We start from the raw sequence: 21,421 nt of genomic DNA on the forward strand, positions 1-21,421 counted from the left end.
CTGCATTAGCGAGGCACAGTGCCCTGGATAATTCATCCTGCAGAGAAAAACTGCACTGACAGGGCCATGCTGCTTTTGGTACTACTAGTTCACTCAGAACTGTTTCGGGAACCTGTCCAACATCGCACTGTATTTTCAGATGGCTCAGCTTTTTCTTTTTTTTTTTTTTTTTTGTAGTCTTTTTCATACCAGTCCTTGCAGGAAATAGCTTTACAGCCACAGCCAAGGCTTACTCCATTTAGCTAAACAGGGTGCTTGGAGGAGGACCAGGCAGTTACCTTTTATGTGGCCCATTACTTAGAAGAAAACACAGTTGTTTTTGTTGGTTGTTTGAGACTCAAGTAAAACACATTATCAGGATTCTTGGTATTGTTAGCTGAATAGTTCAGTGCTTGGAGACACTGTTGCAAATGAGAATACACACTTTTTCACAAGACAGTGTTCAGCCTCTGCCACTGGAAATCGGAGGTGCATTCTTAGTTCTAACTGAAGAGTCTACAAGGGGAATCTTATGATTTAAATACAGTAATTTAGCACATAAGAAAAGCAGTGAGCCAAGTTAATCTTTGTATATAGTAACTAACTGCCATTTCCCTTAAATCCCGCTCTAGAGAAAGTCTGCAAAGGTGGATCTTTAGCAGAAGTTGTGAAAAACACGTGCATTTGTCAGCAGACAAAAGGTGAGATTACAGTTTATGCATCCCTTGGGCTGAAAAGTTCTTTTGCTCACCCTCAGATATATAATATTCTTGTATGTGTGGGCAAATGCCACAGAAGGGCATTGCCAAGCAAAGCAACTAGATCTGGACTCTCCAGTTGGTTTTAACAGAAGTTTAATTTGTTTTCCTGTATTGTTCATCCACAGCTGATTCCTATTCCTTGCTATTCCCCCTTAGATTCCCCCTTCCATACCCTGACTTTGTTTCTCCTCTCAGCACTAAATTAAAGTGCACCATATTGTACCAGCCGCTTGTATCACATTAAGGTGAGATACTGTCACACGATGCACCAGTATTGTTTGCATTATGGCAGCACTTAGTGGGTCAATTGAGATAAGTGGCCCTTTAAGCCAGACATTTTACAAAACATATGACATAAACAGACAGTTCATAATCTAATTAGTCGGGACAGAAAATGGTCGAGAAAACTGGACAGGGTCAAATGATTAAGCACACTTACAGAACAAAGATTCTGGCAGAGACCAGAGGGAGGACCAAACTTTGCTGCGTCGAGTGAATGCCCTAGATCGTACTTTCTCAAACCAGGCAGGAGGCCCCACAGGAATATGCGCTTACAATATACACTACTTTCTGGCAGAAACTTGGGGGTATTTATACTTTTCAAAGCTTTTCAGGGCAAGATGCTATGTTACTTTATTGTCTTAAAAGCGATTAAAGCTAAAAGAAGAAAATCACTGTTGTAGATGTTCTCTCCTCCCAGCTTCCACTGGGACAGAGCAATGTTTCCACTGCACTGTGGTGGTGCCATCCTTCACTTGAAAATCCTCATGAATTGAATAGGATAGAATAGGATAGGATAGGATAGGATAGGATAGGAGTAATTTCAGTTGGAAGGGACCTACAACGATCATCTAGTCCAACTGATGATATTCCTCTACTACAGTCAATCTGGATCTCTTTTTGAGGGCTGACTTTTTCAAACATGTTACCTAACAATTCTTACATGTTTCTTTATAGAACATTTTCACTTAGGAATGTTCCTAGAAAGAATATATACATATAGTTATAAAATGATTAGTTATAAATACAGTTTATAAAGTTATGCAGTTATAAAAGGATAAGTATTTGAAGATTTTAAGTGCTCTAGTCTGAGCAGGCAACAGAGTCTCCTCTTTCCAGGGTAATCAAGTTTCAGGCTGTTGGGACTTTCACCTTAGATAAACCCTTCAAAATACAAATTCTGTCTGCTGTATATTAAACATCAGATTTCCTGTGCTTCTATTTGAAAGAGAGAATATATTCTAGGTTATTGACCAGATTTCTTCACCCTTGTTTTGTAGTATGAGGTGAACTGTCTGAATTCAGCTGCTGTACATGATGATGTTAACTCTCAGAGTATGTAAAATAGATTGTTTTCAGTATTAGGCATATGAGCAGTCCCATAGATTTAAGGGAAGTAGTTGCATATGTAAACATGCATTTAAATGATTTGCAAGATGAAGGTACAATTGGAAGTCGTTCTCTACCCAATAGGTAGGTACATTTCAATGCTGAAATTATACATCCTCGTCACAGATTCATTATAAACCTATTTGAGATCTTTTTGGTGAAAGGAAGCATTATACACACATACACATGCACGTACGCACATTGCTGCAAAATGTTTTCAAGATTCACAACAGGATTATATTACTAAAATAAGCATTTTGAAAGAAATTCATGAAAAGAATATTAATTTAACCTAATTTTTAATCAAGTTAATTATTTTTATTAACTTATGCTTGAAAAATCAATGGCAAGCAACCCAAGATAGTGTTACTGTCACATGTTTTCTGTTTTCCTTTTCTGTCTGTTGTCCAAACGAGAGCACTTTCTGGAGGAATCATGATAAATTGGTAATAGCTTATTCAAAAGAGCAAGCAGACAACATTGCAAATGTACTGCTAAGATGTATGGGTGATTTTGCATTAAGTAAATCAAAGCCTGATCTAGCTGATATGAGTCACAATTTTATGGATGGTTTTAAAAGTGTATAAAATTTCAGCAGGGGAGTTTTTAGTCTTTTTATAATAGAGTATTTCCCGATTTTGAATTGCTTTTTGGAATTTGAAATTCCAGGGTATTAAGGCATTACCCAATTTAGATTGACTTTTCCACCTTAGCCTCTTTTTATATTTTCCTTCTCGATTTTCTTCATGAAAAGGAAAATAATAAAACCTGTTAAGCTGCAACAAACAACTCAAGTTAGTGATGCAGCTCTAAAATTATTCACTAATGTTTCAACAGAATGGGTCTTCAATTGAAAAGGTCAATGTTTTGAAACCAACTGTAAAATATGTGCTAGTTTTGGTAGAAAGGTTTTAGCAAAAATGCAATTTTTTCTAAGGGAGGAGGGTGAGATTGTATGAACAAACAGTGTTCCAGTGTCTACAGCAAAGAGTCTACCAGTGTTGGGTGAGTCAGATTCAAGTCTCTGTTTTTCCTGATTCAGTGAGAGTTTTGATCTCCTGTCTTTCACATCACAGGTAAAACCTTAACCACCAAGCTACTGGCTGATATGCAATTAGAATCTTCGCTATTCTTCCCTATTTATACTTTGTGTAAACATTAATTTTAGCAGAGACTTGAACTTGGGACTTCCAGTCTTTGCCTGAGCTCAGCAGCTGTTCCGTGTGAGCTTCCCTTTCTTCTTTCATTAAAAACAAATAAATAAACACTTAAAAGATTTTAATGTGAAATGTGAAAATATTTGAGTTTTCTAACTTTCACAAGATGGGCAAATGTTTCCTGCACGGTTTTAGTCAGCTTTGCAATACGTTTTAGTTCAAGAGAAGCTTATATGTTAATAGCATTAAAAAAGAAATATTAAATAGAATTTGCTTTGTATTGTCGTGTTCCTTTCCCTCAGTTTTTCTTTCTGTGTTTGCTCTACCCACTGTTACGTCTCCAAATAGATAGTAAGGACTTCAAAGCAGGTATCATGTCTTTCTATGGATATTTCTTTAATGCATAATGGCAAAAAACTCACTGGAGACTGTTTGCAGCACTATGTGACATTAATTTTTCTGCAGAATGTCAGGCTGCAAATTGCTGACCGTCTATGATTACTTCCTCCTCAGTGTTCTCTAACATGTTATTGCCAGTTTCTTGTACAAAAAAATGCCTTTTGGTCATCCACCCCTACAAATCTTCCACTTCTTTCCTTATTTTTCCTTCATGCATGTATAAGTTGTGGAATTCATTCCTATTTGCTAGAACTCTACAACGATGACCGTATAACTGCGTGCTGCATCCCAGGTTCTTTCTACTTTAGTCTCTCTTCACTGCCATTGCAGTGTCATTGAGGATCACAAATCAGATGGCAAACCAGTGGTATTATTTGATATGCTCAATAAGACACATACCTGACAGCTACTACTGCTTCAGCTTCATGTTCCCTGCTGCAATCATGACATGTTTACAGGTCTTTCAAATTAAACAACCCTTTCCCCCCCATGCACATGTGTACAATGAGATTTTTTTTCATAATGAGAAGTGATAGGCAGTCTGAATAGAGGAATCAGTACTGCTGGCTGTGTATACAATTAAGAACAAGAACTACAACAGCCATTGTGCTTTGTTCATATCTCTTTAGAAATATAATTTCCCAGGCTGTAACTTGGAAACTAAATACATTCCTGGATGTCGTAAAATTTTTATAATAGTGTCTATTGGGAAAGATGAGGTTTTTTGAGGGTGAATTTAATAGATTTTTTTCAGATCTTGCTAAAGGATGAGAAAGCCTCTTTTAAATTCTTTGCAAATCAGCATTCCTCTCCTCTCCCAAATAAAAGTAAAATCAAACCCTATATTTTTAAACGTAATGCTTAATCTTTCCTTCTCTTCTCCCTTCTGCTCTCCAGAAAGCAATGAAACACAAAGGGGCATACCCTTCTACAGACTTTTTGTTGCAGAGAGTGTGGAAACTTCTTTTTATACCAGAAAGCAACAATAAAGAGCAAATTTTTCTTTGTGGCTTATACTCATAAATTTGATAATGAAGCCAAATGCATAGTCTTTTCCTCATTTCAATACCAAGTAACTTTTAAAATGCCTTTAAAAGTCACTTTTATAGAGGGAAGAACAAGCTGAAGTTCTGAATTTTACGTGGGCCCCAAACATCATAATTTATGAATTCAGATAAAACCAGCATCTGAACATAATTCAGTTGGCTCAGAGAGAATACAAATAGATTCACAGAAGAATCAAAAGATTCTTCACTGACTGAAGATCAAGTTGCTAAGGCACATTTAGAAGGGAAAACCCACACCTCAATTCAGAATGTAACGATGACAACTTTTTTTGAACTTTATTACTCTTTTTGTTTTTGAGATTTCTGTGGTGTTGCCTCTTGAAATGGGCTCCTGCTTCGTAGTAGATAAACAAAATCCTTAATTATACTACTCACAGGAGTAATTTTCAACACCAATATTCCCTAAATTCTCTTGAGTTTCATGACAGGACTTGGCTCAGTTTTCTCTACACATAATAAAAGCCAAATATTCCTTTTAACTTAGCATTTTATAGGACTGAGCTCTTCTGTCGTACTTTGCAAACCTAACATTTTTAGCATGGAGCACTAAATATATAACTTTTAATAATGACTAAAATAAACCAGCACTGTCTGTGGTGTTTTTTCTAATTTTTCGTCATCCCCCCCAAATCACAATTAGCTATAATTGATCTGGTCTTTATAATGTTTGTATAGTTAAAATGTAAGAGTGCAGCTTTCCTCCAAATAAGGTAATTTAAAAGTGTGCTGGACCATGTATACTAGATAATAAAAAATACTTACATATATATGTATGTAATAATACATGTGTATAATAGTAGTCAAAATAATGTAATCTGTGCAATAAGTATGAGTTTCTATTGGAAAATCTTCTAAGCAGAATGCTTCCTGATTTTGATGAGAAGATAGGGGCTCACTGAATTTCATCTCTAAGAAATATTGGAGATTTGAATAAGTAGTGATTCACTGTTCATTATGAATAAAAGTAAGGACATATAGCATAATCTGAATACCAGAAAAAAAGAAAAAATATCAAACACCTTTCAGAATTGTTGGGAGGATACCAATACAAATGCTAAATACCAAGCTGAGAACACAGAACAGCGCCATGATGATTTCTAATGGAGTTATGCTTGATATTTGAAATTTTGATGTAGACAACTTTTTCATTTTGAGAAAATACAGGGTTTTCTTACCTATTTTTATTTATTTTGGCATCTATTTAGATTTAACACCTTTTTACATATCAGTGTGTGTTTTAAATACTGTAGTTCTCATTAGCACAGATTTTGCACTGTTGATATTTTCATCTGGTTCATTTCTTCTTGCTGGCAAGCATTTTATGTCTCAAGACATATTATGATTCATAAGCTGAAAGCTTCGTTTTGCTCTGGGATTCAAGAGACCAGCATGGAAGTATCCTATTCCTAGAGCAAAAGCTCAGATGAATAATGTAGTATGACTAGAGTGTATCACTCAGTGATGGAGATATTCTGCCTGTGTAGATACCTTAAAACTGCAGGTCAGGAAAACGTAGATTAAAGGAGATAATGGTCTTCTGAGTCAGGTTTTCTCTGGCATAAGAAATGATAAAACAGTGTTAGAATCATTTTGCAATACTATAATTGGATGCAAACTTCATTTGAGATTTTAGCTTCTAACTGCTTTACCAAATTCACATAACACAAATGCTAATTGGTGAAGAAAATTATACAGTAAACTCTCATGCACATTACGCTTAGACAAGGTCAAAATCCCACTTTTATCAAAAGGTGAAAGTAGCTTCTTTTTTAAAAAAAAAAGTCTATTGACACCATTGATTTGGAAAGATGAGAGTTTTTCTGTAATTATACATCATTATACAGCATATTTGCATGCAGTTTTCATTCTGTATCTATTCATTAAAGAAGAATTTTCCATAGTTTTCCTATACATATATTAAAAGCCCAATTTTCTTGCAACTCAGAGTTGAGTTGCTTAATTTCTTTTGACTCTTCCTTCTTTTATATTTTGACTACTTTACTTGAATACTTGAAGTTTAGAATCTGATCTTTTTATGTGGCTGTTTTCTGCCTGAATATCTTTGTTGATTTCAAGAGAATTATCCATAGTGGTATAGAAGTCAGTTCAGTAATGGTCATATCCAAAAAGCAGGAATTCACTGTGGAACAATTGCAACATATTGTATTTAAATTCAGAAAATGTAAAGAATATTTCCCTAGTGAATCCTGCTGATAAAGCTACCAGACCGGAGAGATATCTTGCACTTCAGTTGTTGCATAATTAAGAACCGGAATGTTATACATCCTTTGAATTTTAGTATTTCGAGGTGTTTTTACAAGTATATAAGGTAGTTAATTGAAAAGAAAAATGTTAAATACGTTCATCCCGGATAACTACCTTGAATTGCCTTTGAGTGCCAACGAAAACTTGAAGATGAAATGTGTTATCTCAAAGTCATTGGCAATCATGGCTGAAGCTCTAAAAAATGTCTTCTAAGAACACCAGTCAAAGATGAGATTTGTCATCTAAAACATCTGTTTGGTCCTGCAAGTTTTAAGATAACAGAAGACAACAGCAGCATCTCCTCAAAATGAAGAGATTCAAAGGAAGCCGTGATCTCATAAACACAGAATAGCTTGAGGCTATCCAAGGTTCTCTGAGTCATATCTCCCTAATGATAATTTTAAGGTCACTGCTGAATACGGTCAGTTTATTTTGAGAGGCAAGAAACAATACCTGTCAAGAAAGAAACAGAGATCAATTGGCAGAATACATAACTCTAGTTCAGTTAATCAAAGTGCCTTTGAAATACTTTTGATTTGTAGCTTTGGTATTCTGTTTTTCTAGAAATCTGTTCTAATTTTTCATCCAGTACTCCTTGAAGGAGTCTATGAATACCACAACGTCTGGATAGAAAATGATTTAGGTTTAGTACTTTGATCAGTCTTTGTTAACAAAGCTTCATCAACCATTAATGAGATTAATTTTTTCTACATCATGTCATCAGTGTGGCTTCTCTGAGGCATTTTTTGAGCACTTGCATGCAAGTGGTTAGTTTGCATTAACAGGGGCGGTGGGGGAAGCAAAACAAAAAGCTCAAAACCTACTGGAGGAAAACCTCCCATCTACAATTTAAAAGAGAACAGGTCTGTCACCTACGGTCAAAACAGTTTATGGTGGCATGTTTTGATTAATATAGAGAAACCTATAAAAGCAGGTGCTTTCCAAAGTGTTATTTCTGGTCCTGAGAAAAGAAATTGTGTATCCCAAAATAAGACACCAATAGGATTAACCTGCAGAATGCAGGCTCCAGAATTTCATTAGATAATTCTCATGTCAAGCCTAGAAATACTTCACCAAAATCATGTATTGCTAATAAGTACGTCAGTTTGTATTTCAAAGACTTTATGCAAAGAAAAGAACTTTCACATACGTTAATACCTTGGAGTTACAGGCTAACTCAAAACCTAGAAGAGTGGGGGAAGTTTTGTGTTGGTATGACATCTTTGTCAGAACAGCTGCATGGAAAGTGAGGGAAAATAAATCTTTGTCTATAGAGAAAGCAGAAAGCCTAAATAAAACCTAAAGCTAATGACAAGACTTTTTCACCAGGTGTACTATACATGTGCACACATGCAAATAAAGATCATTTTTAGGCAGTGAAGGCAAACCATTGATATAGGAGGAAGTTCAATATCAGGAGAAATTTTAACTGGGGCCAGAATGAATACTGTAATGGTTTTCAATATGTTTTAAATAAAGGTTTGCCCACGCTGTTTTAAGAAATGTGTACGTATCCATCTGCAAAAAGCCAGCTCTCTGGGAAGCAGTGCTATTGTAACAAATCTACTCCTGCTTTTAATGGAAATATGTAAGCTCTCACCTTCTAATGTGGAACAGAAGGATCCACACGCTCTGAATACTTCCAACTACTAGATTTCTAGACATGTGGTCCTGTCTAAACTCACTGCATGACATCCCCTTGTGAGCTCAGAACTGCCTTCCTTCAGTCCAAGGAAGGACCGAGCCCTGAAGTTAACCAAGAACTAACTGTGCTTTTACTCCACCAATACTATCTGTTTCAAGTAAATTGACTTTCAAAATGTCTGACATGAAAGCTTATTCTACACAAACTTTAATTAATCATCCAAGATATGATGAAGACAATTTCCAAGACTTGTTTTCATTAGTAAATCCCCACTATTAACAGCATGATCCCTTTTCCAGTGAAGGGAAACAATTCCCTTGTACTTGCCAACTGTTTATCTCAGTTCATATTACCTTTCCCTTACTTCTAGTTTCTTGACTACTCATGTGCACAGAAGTGGATAGGTCTTATCTCATAACCCTGTCTCAAACGCTTTTACCCAAGCTTGGGAATTTGGCTCTTTTCTACCTAAATGAACAATCACAAGAGGAACTTAAAAAACAATTAGTTCATGAGGGTTCCATATCAGTGACAAATATATTTACTTATGAAAAATGTGGATGGTGACATTGTATTTCTGTTGGCTTATTTAAAAAGATAAGTCTGTCAATATTTTTCTTTGAAATAAATAGAAAACAGTGTTTTACATTGTTAGACTCTTTATCAGAGTATTTCAGTTACTGAATGGTCAATGTTACTTGTTCTCTCTGTGCACTGTGCACTGAATAGTAGAGTACAGATATGCAACAGGACTTTCAGAAAAAGTATACAAGAAGAGTGGAGGTTTGTGCAAACACATTTGTACAGATAAGGGATGCCTCTGAGGGCTTGAACTCAGGACTTTGGTGTATAGAACTGCTAGAAGGGTTCCTGGTAGCAGTTAGGGACAATGCAGAAAGAGAAAAATCTGTGCTCCCGCTAGTACAACATTTTAGTTCATAGTAAAGTTGCAGTTATATAGTATGGCATACTGGTAATAAAGCCTTAATTAACTCTTTTTAGACCCAGGCAATCTTAGAAGTGGAGGGCCTGTTTCTACGCTATTGCTGACCGTTGTGTTTTACCCGAAAGAAAGCAAATTAAGAACGGTGTTAGTACTAGCCATGAGGATAAGACTTAAGCTGAGCAGCAATAACAACTTAAAACCTGCAGCATTTGAAGCTTTTCCAATTCATATGCTATAAGTAGTCTTTCATGCAAGTAATAAATTGCATGGCACTTAGATGAGAAGTACAAGTTGCAAGAGATGAGTGTAGATGAGACAGCAAAAATCTATATCCACGACTCAGACACTTGCCACACTTCTAAGATTTCTGTAAGTAGTAGATAAAGAACAATTTGATTCTAAAGCTTGAGCTGTTACTATCCAGCACACCCTAGATGGTATGTGATGTCATTGAGCAGATTCATGACACCCACAACATGGCACACAATTAACAAGATAAAAAAAGCAACACCCACAGATCTGGTCACCTGGATATCCAGACCAGAAAGAACAAGAACTAATCATACCATAAACTGACCTGACCATGAAAATGATGATGAAAAAATTAAAACTCAATTGGGGGTTACTTGGTTTCTTTTTTTTGTTTCTTTTTTTTTTTCTTTTTTTTTCCTTTTTTCTTTTTTCTTTCTGTACTTTCCCATTGAGAAGCAAGGGCATAAAAAGATTGACGCTGTTACTAGGAATAACTCCTGAAATACTGGAATGGGTAACAAGTGTCTGATGAGAACTGTGACCTGAGACAGAATGAGGCTGGAGAGTGAAAAGGATCAAAACATTAATAGCCATTAGTGCAGAACAAATACAAAAGTTCAAGGTAAAGGAACTGGGAAGCAGAATAGGCAAACACTGTCTGAGAAAGCAGACATTGCGGTTCAATGTAGAGAAAACAGACAAAAGGCAGGAAGTAAAATGCTTAGCCTAAAATATTACAGAGAATGGTGTGGGCAAAGAAAGTATCCCAGTGTTTGTTCCCTAAAGGAAATGAAAGTGGAAGTTTGTGTGAGCACGTGTAGAGACTACCAAGAAACAACACAAGTTGTGTAACAAGATTGTCTCTAAGGTTCTCTATTTTCACACTTATTTTCCAGAAAAAGGTGACTGAATTTTTGCCGCTCTGCTGTAAGACCAGTAACAACTTGGGTTCTGGCTGACTGGCAGAGCTGCAATCTCATTCCAGCAATGCTGATAAGCAACTGACCATGAGAAGAGAACTTCAGCATTGTGAGACCAGTGGACTGGCTATCAAAAAAATTCCTCACAAGATGATATATTGTTGCCTGAATTTTTAACAACTGGCACAGAAATACCCTACCTTCCAAGTAAACTGCCTCCCAAAAGAGCTGGGTAAACTCAGATGAGCCATCAGCTTGACCCACCATAGAAATGTTTCACTTTTTTTCTAAAATGAAGTTACACTTCATCTTTTTTTTTGACTTTTTTATTTTAAAGTGGCTTCTAAAATGTTTGTAACGAAAAGCCAAAATTAAACAATTGTGTAACATAGACGCAGAATGTTTCTACTATTTCAAAACATGTTGACTTCTCTCCTTACCTGTTGTTTTTTAGACATACTTAGACAAAATTTGACTTGAGATCACAAATAACTTTGGTTCTGTTCAGTATTTTGGCAAAGAAGTAAGTATTTGGCCACGGGAATCAAGGAACATGTGCCACAATAATGAAAAAATGTGCCTTGATAGTGAATAGCAGGCAGAATTCCCTGCTCTGGAGTAAGGAACTGATTCCACTTTCCACATGAGAGACAGGACAAAGCCTGAGTTTATAAAGCTGTCTAGAAGAACCAGAGAGTTTGCAAGTCCTGTGTTTTGGAATGTTTATGAAAACAAAGCTCTCTGTGAATTACTGTGTTACTTTCACACCTCGCTGTTTTACAAACCCCAGACTCTGTTCTAACAAAATCTCACAAGTGACACAATTATAAACGTAGACTGACAAACATTAAAGCTGACAGGATATAAAATGTTCTCAGTTCAGTAGCTTGGATATAAACTAAAAGCTAAGAAGACAGAACATGTTTCTGCACTTGAAAAACTTCCCCCAGAATCTTCTTTCGGGGACAGCTTGAAAAGACAAATTGTACTGGAGTTTTTCAATCTGTCACAGTAGAGGACAGCTTCTGAGCTGTAGAGAGATACCTTCAAATGAATCATATATCATTTTATCTGAGAATTTATAAACCTTTCTAGTTCAGTTGTTTTTTTTCTCTCTCTTCAAATATCAGAAATACACCATCCGACTCTAATCCAGTACATACTACCAAAACAACTATATTAATCCAAACCCACTGTTGAAGTATCTCATTAGTTGAACTTTATATATTCTTTTATGCTAGTTCTCTCTTCAAAATTAAAATGTCAATGTAGAGCAAAGTGAGGAAGCATCCATGCTTTAATGGCAACTCCAGGCTGAAGATGGTAGCCCATACTGTATGAAGCTGGAGCCCAGGCTCAGTGGAAACTATTACAAAAAAAATAAAGTACAGTTGAGAGATTATTCTCTCTCATGAGAAGAGAGAATATGTCTAAGATCCTACATAGCAGATTAGTTTTAAGGCTAATGAAAAGCTCTACCAACCTCTGACTTAAAATATGTGGATTTAATCTAGGACTTTTTCCTGTTTATGAGAAATCTGCATCAGTGCACAAGAACTGATAGAATCTCATCATGCTCTGACATGATACACATAAAATTGAAAAATAATACAGTGTTTTCTGATCAAATGATTCAGTATAAAATAACTTCCTTGGTGGCTGCCTATTCAGTACTCATCTATGATCATCTGTAGGGTTGTACTTTCATATGAACTCTGTTCTAACATGCTGTCGTGGGTGGTAGCCTTTATGGTTCGGTAAATTTCTTAAAAACAACCATTTTACAACTCATTTTCTTCTTGTTGTGATTCCTTTTGTCAAGAACTATGCTAACTGCAGGTTTTGTTTTCTTTTCCTTGAGGAAGGTTCATATATATAAGTTTTCAGTTAAGCATTTTGATTAACTTAATCACTTCTGTGAAGTAAGTGAATAATGATATTCATGTTTTATAAATGGCGAAGCTGAAGAACAGAGAAGGAAAGTGACTTTCATGGTGAGTGGTACTGTCAGTGGCAAGGCTGGGAATAGAAACCAGAGATCTTTACTGCCAGTTCCACTCTAATCGATGGAGACCACTGTTCCACGGGTGACACCCTCACATCCCCACACAGAGCTACATAATAACAACTTCAGCAGAGCAAAATCAACCATTAACGAAACATGAAATGACAAGCTAAGGACACTTACGTAACTTCCAGTTCCTGTCTATAGGCGCCTGTTCTAGTCTATATCCTTCCTACCACCCTGTTTTTTCCCCTACTTCAGTCAATGTTGAGCATCATCTTTTTCCACAGATACTGAGTACTATATCATTGCCTGATTCCAGTTCAGCTGCATGAGCCTATCCTATCCCAGAGCGCCACAGCCCATTCAGACTAGCTGTAATAAGAAAGTCCAAATAGATTTGTTTAAAAGCATTGCCTGATGCAGGGTCTCATCATAACCCTTCCTTACTATTCCTTATTTTTCAGTAACTTTTATTCTTAAGGTCACTATCCTTGTGGTTTTGCACAGATAGGCAATGCATTAAGTCACCTTTAGTTGTTCGATGCAATTTTATTGAAAAATAGTAGGAGATGATAATTTTTTCAGTGTATTGGAGAAAATAAAAAAATGCAGATCTTAATTCTGTTTCTTTTGAATTTTCAAAAATTAGAAGAGGGTTCAAGAAATGGACACACATAGAATTCAGCAAATTATCAAAACTATTCAAAGAAATTGTTATTAACGTGAGAGAGGAGAAAGCCTGTAATGCCTTAAGGGAAAGGAAACGTGTAGTAGAGTTGTTGTGATGGTATGTAACACAACACCCTTCCTTTGGGATGATGATTTGATGGTGTAGTAAATTAGGATTTTGAACTGATAAAGCCAGATCAGAAAGTCTTGTGTTCCAGCTGCAAACCACCATCTTGCATAAACTGCATTTGCTAGTTAAAGTGCTGTGTATCTTCATGTTGTAGTAGAAAACATTATCATTGGTCTGGATGATTCAACAGAAGTGCAGTTTGCATCCATGGCTGATGTGGATTAGATTTATATGGCAAAGTGATTTGATACTCTACAGATCTGGTGTTAGTGTTTGTGGAGTCATGGCTTGCGTCAGAACAAACAGTTATGGACAACCTGGAAAGAATCCCAATGTCGTCATCTCTTTTACCATGCTAAAAGTTTCATCCAGACACGATTCTGCTTCCATTGCCTTTCTGGCTTATTTCTTTGACCCGTCCCTGGATAGTTTTTTTATTATGGTTATCTCTTAGGCCATCTAAGTGGCTGGCACTCTGCCTGTTCCCAGTTGTTGGTCTGTTCTTGCTGCTCTGTTCTGTCATGTTCTCAATGGACGTACTATGCTTGTTTGTTCTTCCTCCTGTATAAGACCATTCCCTCTCAGAAGCCTGTATGCAAATAGGATCCTTATTAAAGGTGACAGGAAGATTAAAATTCTGTATGTTGATGATAGGCAATTAAGAAATCAATAAATTGCTATGAGCATTCTCCGATTGTATTTAAAGGTTTAGTTAGAAGAGCTGATTCCTGAGTTCTTACCCCATCTGCTCTTGGACAGACCTAGGTGTTTCTTTTAAAAATATACTCTTGCAAACTTTATACCAGACGGAAAGCAGAGCTTGCTGACCCCTTACCAGCATGTCAGGTTGAGGAACCCCATGTAGCAGCTTCTGCTACTGTTTGGGAGCGGGAGGTGAGCTGGGTTTTGCAGAAAAGCTGCATGAAATGAGCTAAGACATTAAGTAGCTGAAGAGTAATGTTTTTATGCCTGAATTATAAACCTCCTGTAATCGAAACTGTAAGGGTAATTCAAACAGGCTATTAATTGTAGCAATGCCAATATATTAAGGTGAATAAGATTTTCTAAAGGTATATACTAAGCAATTTCAGTTCCTTTTACTTGCTTCATTGGAACTGAATTCTTCGTAGGTACATTTTCAATAAACGTGTGTACTGATTTAAGAGCTCCTGTGTTGGAGTGAATCACCTCTGCCAAGGCTCAGAAAGCACTACGTTCCTAATACCGCCAGGGTTATACTGCTGTTACATGCTCCACTATGCCTTTGGCTTTCTATAATCTTCATCTGACCTGTGGTAAATCCATGCTGACTGTTCTCTCCCTCAAGGAAATGAAGTGAGATTAAGGCTTCCAAGGGTACAAACTTTTGAAAATGAATCTCATAGTCCTGAAGCCTCTTGGCTGTTTTAGAAAATGGTACGAGTCTGCTGGTCATGATATTTTGTTCAGTTGACAAAACTGTTTTGAGGAAATGCCGAAACTTCTCCTTTGAGAAGGGCAATTTCACTTGTTCTTGGTCAAGGAAGCGTTACCTGAAATTCTGCCTGAAATTTGAAACACGATGAGAGAGAATCAATCCAGTGTTATCCATGGCATGGTGGCTCTGTCACACAGTGAGGGAAGAAAGCTCGTTTAAGTTCCTCCTCTGCTTGGTTCAGATCAAGGATTTGAGCCTCAGCTGAGACTCTTTTGTCATAGCACTCACTTCAACTGGTCCAAATTTTGAATTATTTATGTGAACTAGAACAGCTCTTAGAAAAGACACTGAAAAAAGGAAATGAGGAAGGACATTACATTCTGAAAAATTCTTTGAGTGGGAACTCTTTTACCCAGACCTCTTTCTGCAGGAATACTGCTCACAATACACACTGCTGATGTGCATAAATATGTTAGCCAGAAACCAAGGCAAAAAACAGAGAAGATTTAACCTAAAGTGATGTCCTAGAAACATTAACAAATGACTCACAACAGAATTCTAGACTGAATTAAGAACTATGTCTGTGAAAATGATTCTTTTCATTGGAAGAAAAGAACATGAGTGTTCATGTTTCCACGAAGAATCATCCGGATTGGGTTCTTTCTAGTTGCGCATGAGGTAGTAAGGTTGTTTCCTTCCATTACTGGTTCTCCTGTGTTCTTACTATGCCAAGCCTCTGCATGTGCTACTCTAAACAGAAATTTTTGTTACATCACTGTAGAAGTGCTTGCCCTTGTGTATCTGTCTGCTTAGGTACATTTGGGGAAAAGGCACCTCTGCCAGAAACAACACAGTAAAAAAATATGTACCAGCATAAATGGTTCCCTATTTTTCCTGAATATTCATATTCTCATGGGAAGTTTTTCCACAGACTTCCTTTAAAGGAAAGAAGTGCTTGGAAAGGCTAGAGGGACAAAAAGCATTTCCTCTGACGAAGCATCCCTAAATCGTTAAACATAACTTTGAGAATACACAAAAATATCAGCTACTTCATTTGGCTTGTTCCATAAAGTATAGTTTTTTCTGCCAACCTGTTCTTTCCTTAGCTTTTCTTAAAAAGATATTTCCATTCTGAGGTCAGTTGCAGAAAAATTAAGGAACCACATCAATGGAATAAAAAGAAATATCAACTTTATAACAGATGAAATTAGACTATCACAAAAGAAAGGAAAACATTTCTCTCGTCAGTGTTTCATTGTATATTGTTATTAAGGTGAATCCAGAACAGTGCTTATTTCTGTCTCTCCAAGAGCATATGCAAGACAGTAACTTCTCGCTATTTCCAGATACTAGGTACCTACCACACCACATTTAGCACTTTGAGTTCCAGGTGGATTTTCTCAAGAAATCCAAAGACCGAAAATAAAAGCTCTGCATTATAGCTACCAGCCTACCAGACTCAGTGAAGCCATTCCAATATATACACAAGATAAGGATCTGGTGTAAGATGCAGTGGTGTCCATCAGTACAGGAGCACTGTTAGGAGGATTTATACTGGCACCAGATATGCTCCCTCTGCTTTGTTTCTTGTTCATTTTCTGTGCACTGAAATCATGGAGCATTTTTCTTAACTGCTTCATTACAGTTCTCTCCTGGAAAAATACCAGTAATTTAAAGGTTAATAGAATGCTGATGTCACTGTAATTAAAGCAGAGGAAAAACATTTCTCTAATTACTGTTAATGCTTTCTTGCTTTTCAACCAATAAGATATGGCCCCCAGTTTGAGATGGAAGGTGGGTGTAGAGATCTGTATGAGCAAGAACTTGTGACAGGGTGATCAGACTGGTGCAGAAATGATGCCTGAGTCACTTTGGAACATGTTGGAAATTGGTCGTTAAGCAACCCACCTAGGAAAAATAGAAGCCAAAATGTCAAGGATGAGCACGTCATAAAAATGTAGTTTATGGAACTGGCTAGCCTGAAAAAATTCAAGACATACGGTTAATCAAAATTCATTTTTTGATTTTCACTACACTGCATTACAAATAAACCCGTTACTTTAGCGGTTTAAATTTTCAAAAATAGATAGTGATACTGCAGAGGTGTCCATACAAATGAGCCTGTGATAGAGATCTCTGGGACAGGTCTGGAAGTCAGTTGCACCCAAATCATTATTCCTAAAGTGGTTAGTGGGTGCTGTGCCTGGACATGTGCACCAGCAGCTTCCCATGGAGTGAATTAGTGCCTTGAAGTGCACAGTGAAGTCTCCGTTCTGCCTCACTAGGTGGGAAGTGATGTTTCAGAGCTCAGTGGATTAGCTGTGAGCAAATGGAGTTGCCGTGCTTGGGAGGTTTTCTGTTCTCCTGATGGGAGACCTCTGCTTGAATGGCTGGAAAAGACCCTTAGCTGCACTACTCCGGGATACCCCAGGGTGGAAAATAAAAATCTCTCTCACTGATGAATATTACATATAGGTAATGGGTCCAGCTATCTTTATGTGACCTGGCCAATAGCAGTTTATCAATAAGAATGATCCTTATTACCTAGCAGGGTGCCCTTATTGAATGAAGGGACACAAGGCCGTAGCCTGGCTGCTCTGTGCTCTGCAGGTTGTTGGCCTCCCTGGCAGTGCTGAGGGAGCACAGTCTGTGTCAGACCTTTCTGTGAGAGGAGAGTGCAGTTGTGTGATAAAGTGTCCCAGCCACAACTATAGATATATGAACACATCTCAAATCTCATATTACCCGTAATGACTATATCTTTCTCAGCTGCACTGTTAGTTCAGCATGTTTTCATTTATGTTTTTGAAAGAAGGAAAGCTTTACTTCTGAAATCTGTTAAGTTATAAATCTTGCCATTTTGACCTCAGATTCTTAGATTTCTGAACTCCCATTTTACGTTTCACTATCTGTAGTTTGTCCTGTATGGCTGACTTGATCATGGGGGAGATTTCTATATTTTGAAGAACTCATGGTTTTGGACAATTTTTTATACAGATCTTACTAGTCAGTCATACTTTTTTAGTCTAGTCCGCTTGTTTTCTTTCTGGATTATAGATGCTTCTAATTAGTCAATTATAGTATGCTTAAGCAGTCTATAAGCTGGACCTAAACACTTTATTTCACATGCATTTGCCATTTGGAAACTTTTAATGGCTGCCTTCACCTTGTAAGTTTATTTCTTCTATTTTGCTAATTTCTAACACAGTTTTCTTGAGAATCATTGTCTTAATTATAGATTGTGGTCAGCAAGACTTACTAGCTGAGGCCTGTGCTCCATGAGCGGCTTCCTTTGCTGTCTGTTATATTTGTACAAATCCATAATATGAACCTTTCTTATTAGTGTATAGCAACATTTTCACAGGGCAGGATAATCTTGCAATGTACAGAAATACTTTTTTGCAATTTTTTTAATGTAGATGGAAATTATAGAATTGTAGAATCATTTAGGTTGGAAAAGATCCTTAAGATCATCAAGTCCAACCATTAACCTAACACTGCAAAGTCCACCACTAAACCATGTCCCTGACCACCACGTCTATCTGTCTTTTAAATACCTCCAGGGATGGTGACTCCACCACTTCCCTGGGCAGCCTGTTCCGATGTTCGACAACCCTTTCAGTGAAGAATTTTTTTCCTAATATCCAATCTAAACCTTCCCTGATGCAACTTGAGGCCGTTTCCTCTTGTCCTATCACTTGTTACTTGGGAGAAGAGACCAACCTCCACCTCGCTACAACCTCCTTTCAGGTAGCTGTAGAGAGCGATAAGGTCTCCCCTCAGCCTCCTTTTCTGCAGGAGAAACAACCCCAGTTCTCTCAACTGCTCCTCATAAGACTTGTGCTTTAGACCCTTCACTAGCTTCGTTGCCCTTCTTTGGACAGACTCCAGCACTGGTAATGTTGAAAGAACATAGAAAGAGAATAATTTCTGTATTGTAGAAGTTGTTTCAAGATATGTGAAGAAGTGCTTTCCATGTCTTCCAAATGGCTGCTTTACGTGCACGCATCTGAAATCGGCCACTTCCACGTAACTGATCCCCTTGATTTCTTTCAGAATTCATTTTTTTTTTTCACACTCAAACAAACCATTTATTTTTGATGTTAGTGTGTATTTAATGGATGGAAGTTCAAAATTGGTGGGGTTTTACACACAGCAAAGACCTTAAGAAAAAAACTATCTACACATCAGTCATCATATGAGTTTTGCTAACTTTCATGGAGTTGCATTTGCAAAATTGCTAATGAAATTCTACACTCTGATGGATCCAGAAACCATCAGGCTACCACTGAGCAAGCTTGTGCAGTGATAGGGCAGAGTGCACTATTGTGAAGACATACTAACTTCCTTCTTTAAAGACGTGTAACACTGCTAGCTTGGCACTGTGCTTAGGCTAATTATCTCTGTCCTGCAGAGCTGGCTCATTCAGTAGTAGTTTCTGTGTCCTGCAGTATTGTACAGTGCAGACATGCCCTAAGAAACTAATCAATGAAAAGTAGAAAAGAAGAATACATTTTGCTATTGCTATTTTTACTATCAAATGTTTCCCAGATTCCCTTTGGTAGACCAGTTGTTAGTCACCTCATAGCTTGCATGTGTCACAGTAGATGTGGATTTTTAAAAAAGAGTTTGCGAAAAAATAGCTATGTGTTTCAGTTCAGAGCTGGCATCCCCTGGAGGAGCTTGGAATGAGAAAAGCAGCAAGTGCAGGTGAAGGTCAGAAACACTGGAGAGAAGTTGGATGATGTGATAATAGACAGGAGCAGATAACAGTAAAAGTTTCATTGCAAAGGGAACAAGCATGCTAGATTAGGAGGAAGATAAATAGGCCTTTGAAACTTCAAATCTTCTCCTTTCCAATTTAACATATGAAAGTGAACTATATCTGAATGCTTATGGGGATCTAAAACTGAAAAATAGCCAAGGTTCTTTTTTGACTTTTTTCAATGTTCCAGTAGCTCAATTTTCACTTTGAAACACAAGTGGCAAGCAAAATTCTCATAATGTGATCTGTGCCTCTTATAAAGGCATGTCCTCCAGAGATGATTATTACACAGCAAGTTTTCCTTTCTTGTATCATCACTGCAGTGATCATGACTCTTGTATGGACTCAGAATGTTGTGCCAAATTGCTCCTAAGTGATTTTAATGATTTGGAATTGCAAATAAGTTACAGTTTAGCTGTCCTAAGTAAAATGTAATACTGAAACTGCATCCTTGAATATATATTTCTGTACTACTTTTAAGTAGACTAAACTGTTTTATTTTTACCTTGTGTTGTGTCTGTAATCTGCATTAATTTGTGATTGTGGTTAAAAATCTGAGAGACCTGAGATCTTCATGGTCTCAGGTTTATTACATGCCTTTTTCATATAGGCCAAACTGATTAAGAAGGATTGTAACATCTAAAGACTTAGAGTAAGTTTATTATCTCTAGTTGTTTTTAATCTGTTTTGAGTGAGTGTGACATGGAGTATGGACCAAATAGGTTAGACATTTCAAACAAAAACAAAAATTGGAGGAGTTGTACCTCTTTTATAGATCCAAGAGTTCTTGGCAATTCAGGTAATAAATGCATGGGAGAATGAAGCATATCCTTTATATCTGGACAAAACTTGTATTTTCAGAAACCAGGAATCCTGCCCTGGAGTTAACTGTAATTGCTGTAATTCAGTGCAAATATTAGATTAATCACTTTAGTACAGTGGGAAGATCACTGTTCAAAAGGTGGTTCATCCCCTCACTTTTAGGTTCAGTTTCGAGCTCCCACTTTTTCTAGCTGTCACTTCTGTTTAGACTACATCAGACTAAATTGAAACTAATCATAGGCTTGCAGTGTGGCAAATCTGCTTGACCAGAAATTACTCTTCACTCCCTCTTCTTATAGGACTAGGTCCTAACACTGTGCTCATTCAGCCAGACTTTTCCTCTGGTCAACAGGGTGCCTAACGGTCCCGACCTTAGTTTTTTGTCTGTCTCAAGGGCAAGGGACAACATGGCAGCCAGGTGAGTCAAATATGGCTATATCAGAAAGTGAAACTTCCATGTTAGACAATCAGCAGTATTTGCATTGCTATAAAAATTAAGGAAGCTGCAGCCACGTAGAGATCCTCCTGGCAATGAGCATTTTCAGAGGACCTGTGGTTTGCTCAGACTCATGGAAAGGGGGCGGCTTCTTCAAGCTCCAGGTGAGCAATCCTGGGACATGGAGAATGCTTATTTAGATTGTGAATGGATCTCCAGAGAAAGATTATGGTCTTTGTGAAGGCCATCTCTCTACAAATAAGAATGGCAGCAAGCTGCCTGAGCAACAGTAGTAGATATCAAGAGAATAAATTCCCAGCCTTCTCCAGGAGTACTCATGTATCCTTTTGAGGGATAGTTTACCAGTGAGCTGGAAGCTATGGTATTCGTTTTT

General features: G+C 37.3%; 1 protein-coding gene across 1 annotated transcript in view; it reads left to right on the forward strand.

The window, feature by feature from the left end:
* The window catches only part of LOC128912341 (uncharacterized), a 144,795-nt gene that overhangs the window by 872 nt on the left and 122,502 nt on the right, over window positions 1-21,421 (forward strand). The window contains exon 2 of the mRNA XM_054208042.1: window positions 612-680. Within this exon, the coding sequence (XP_054064017.1) occupies window positions 612-680 (69 nt within the window). The remainder of the gene's footprint in view (window positions 1-611; window positions 681-21,421) is intronic.

This window comes from Rissa tridactyla, chromosome 7 (genome assembly GCF_028500815.1).
Source record: "Rissa tridactyla isolate bRisTri1 chromosome 7, bRisTri1.patW.cur.20221130, whole genome shotgun sequence".
In the NCBI taxonomy this organism is placed as follows: Eukaryota; Metazoa; Chordata; class Aves; order Charadriiformes; family Laridae; genus Rissa; species Rissa tridactyla.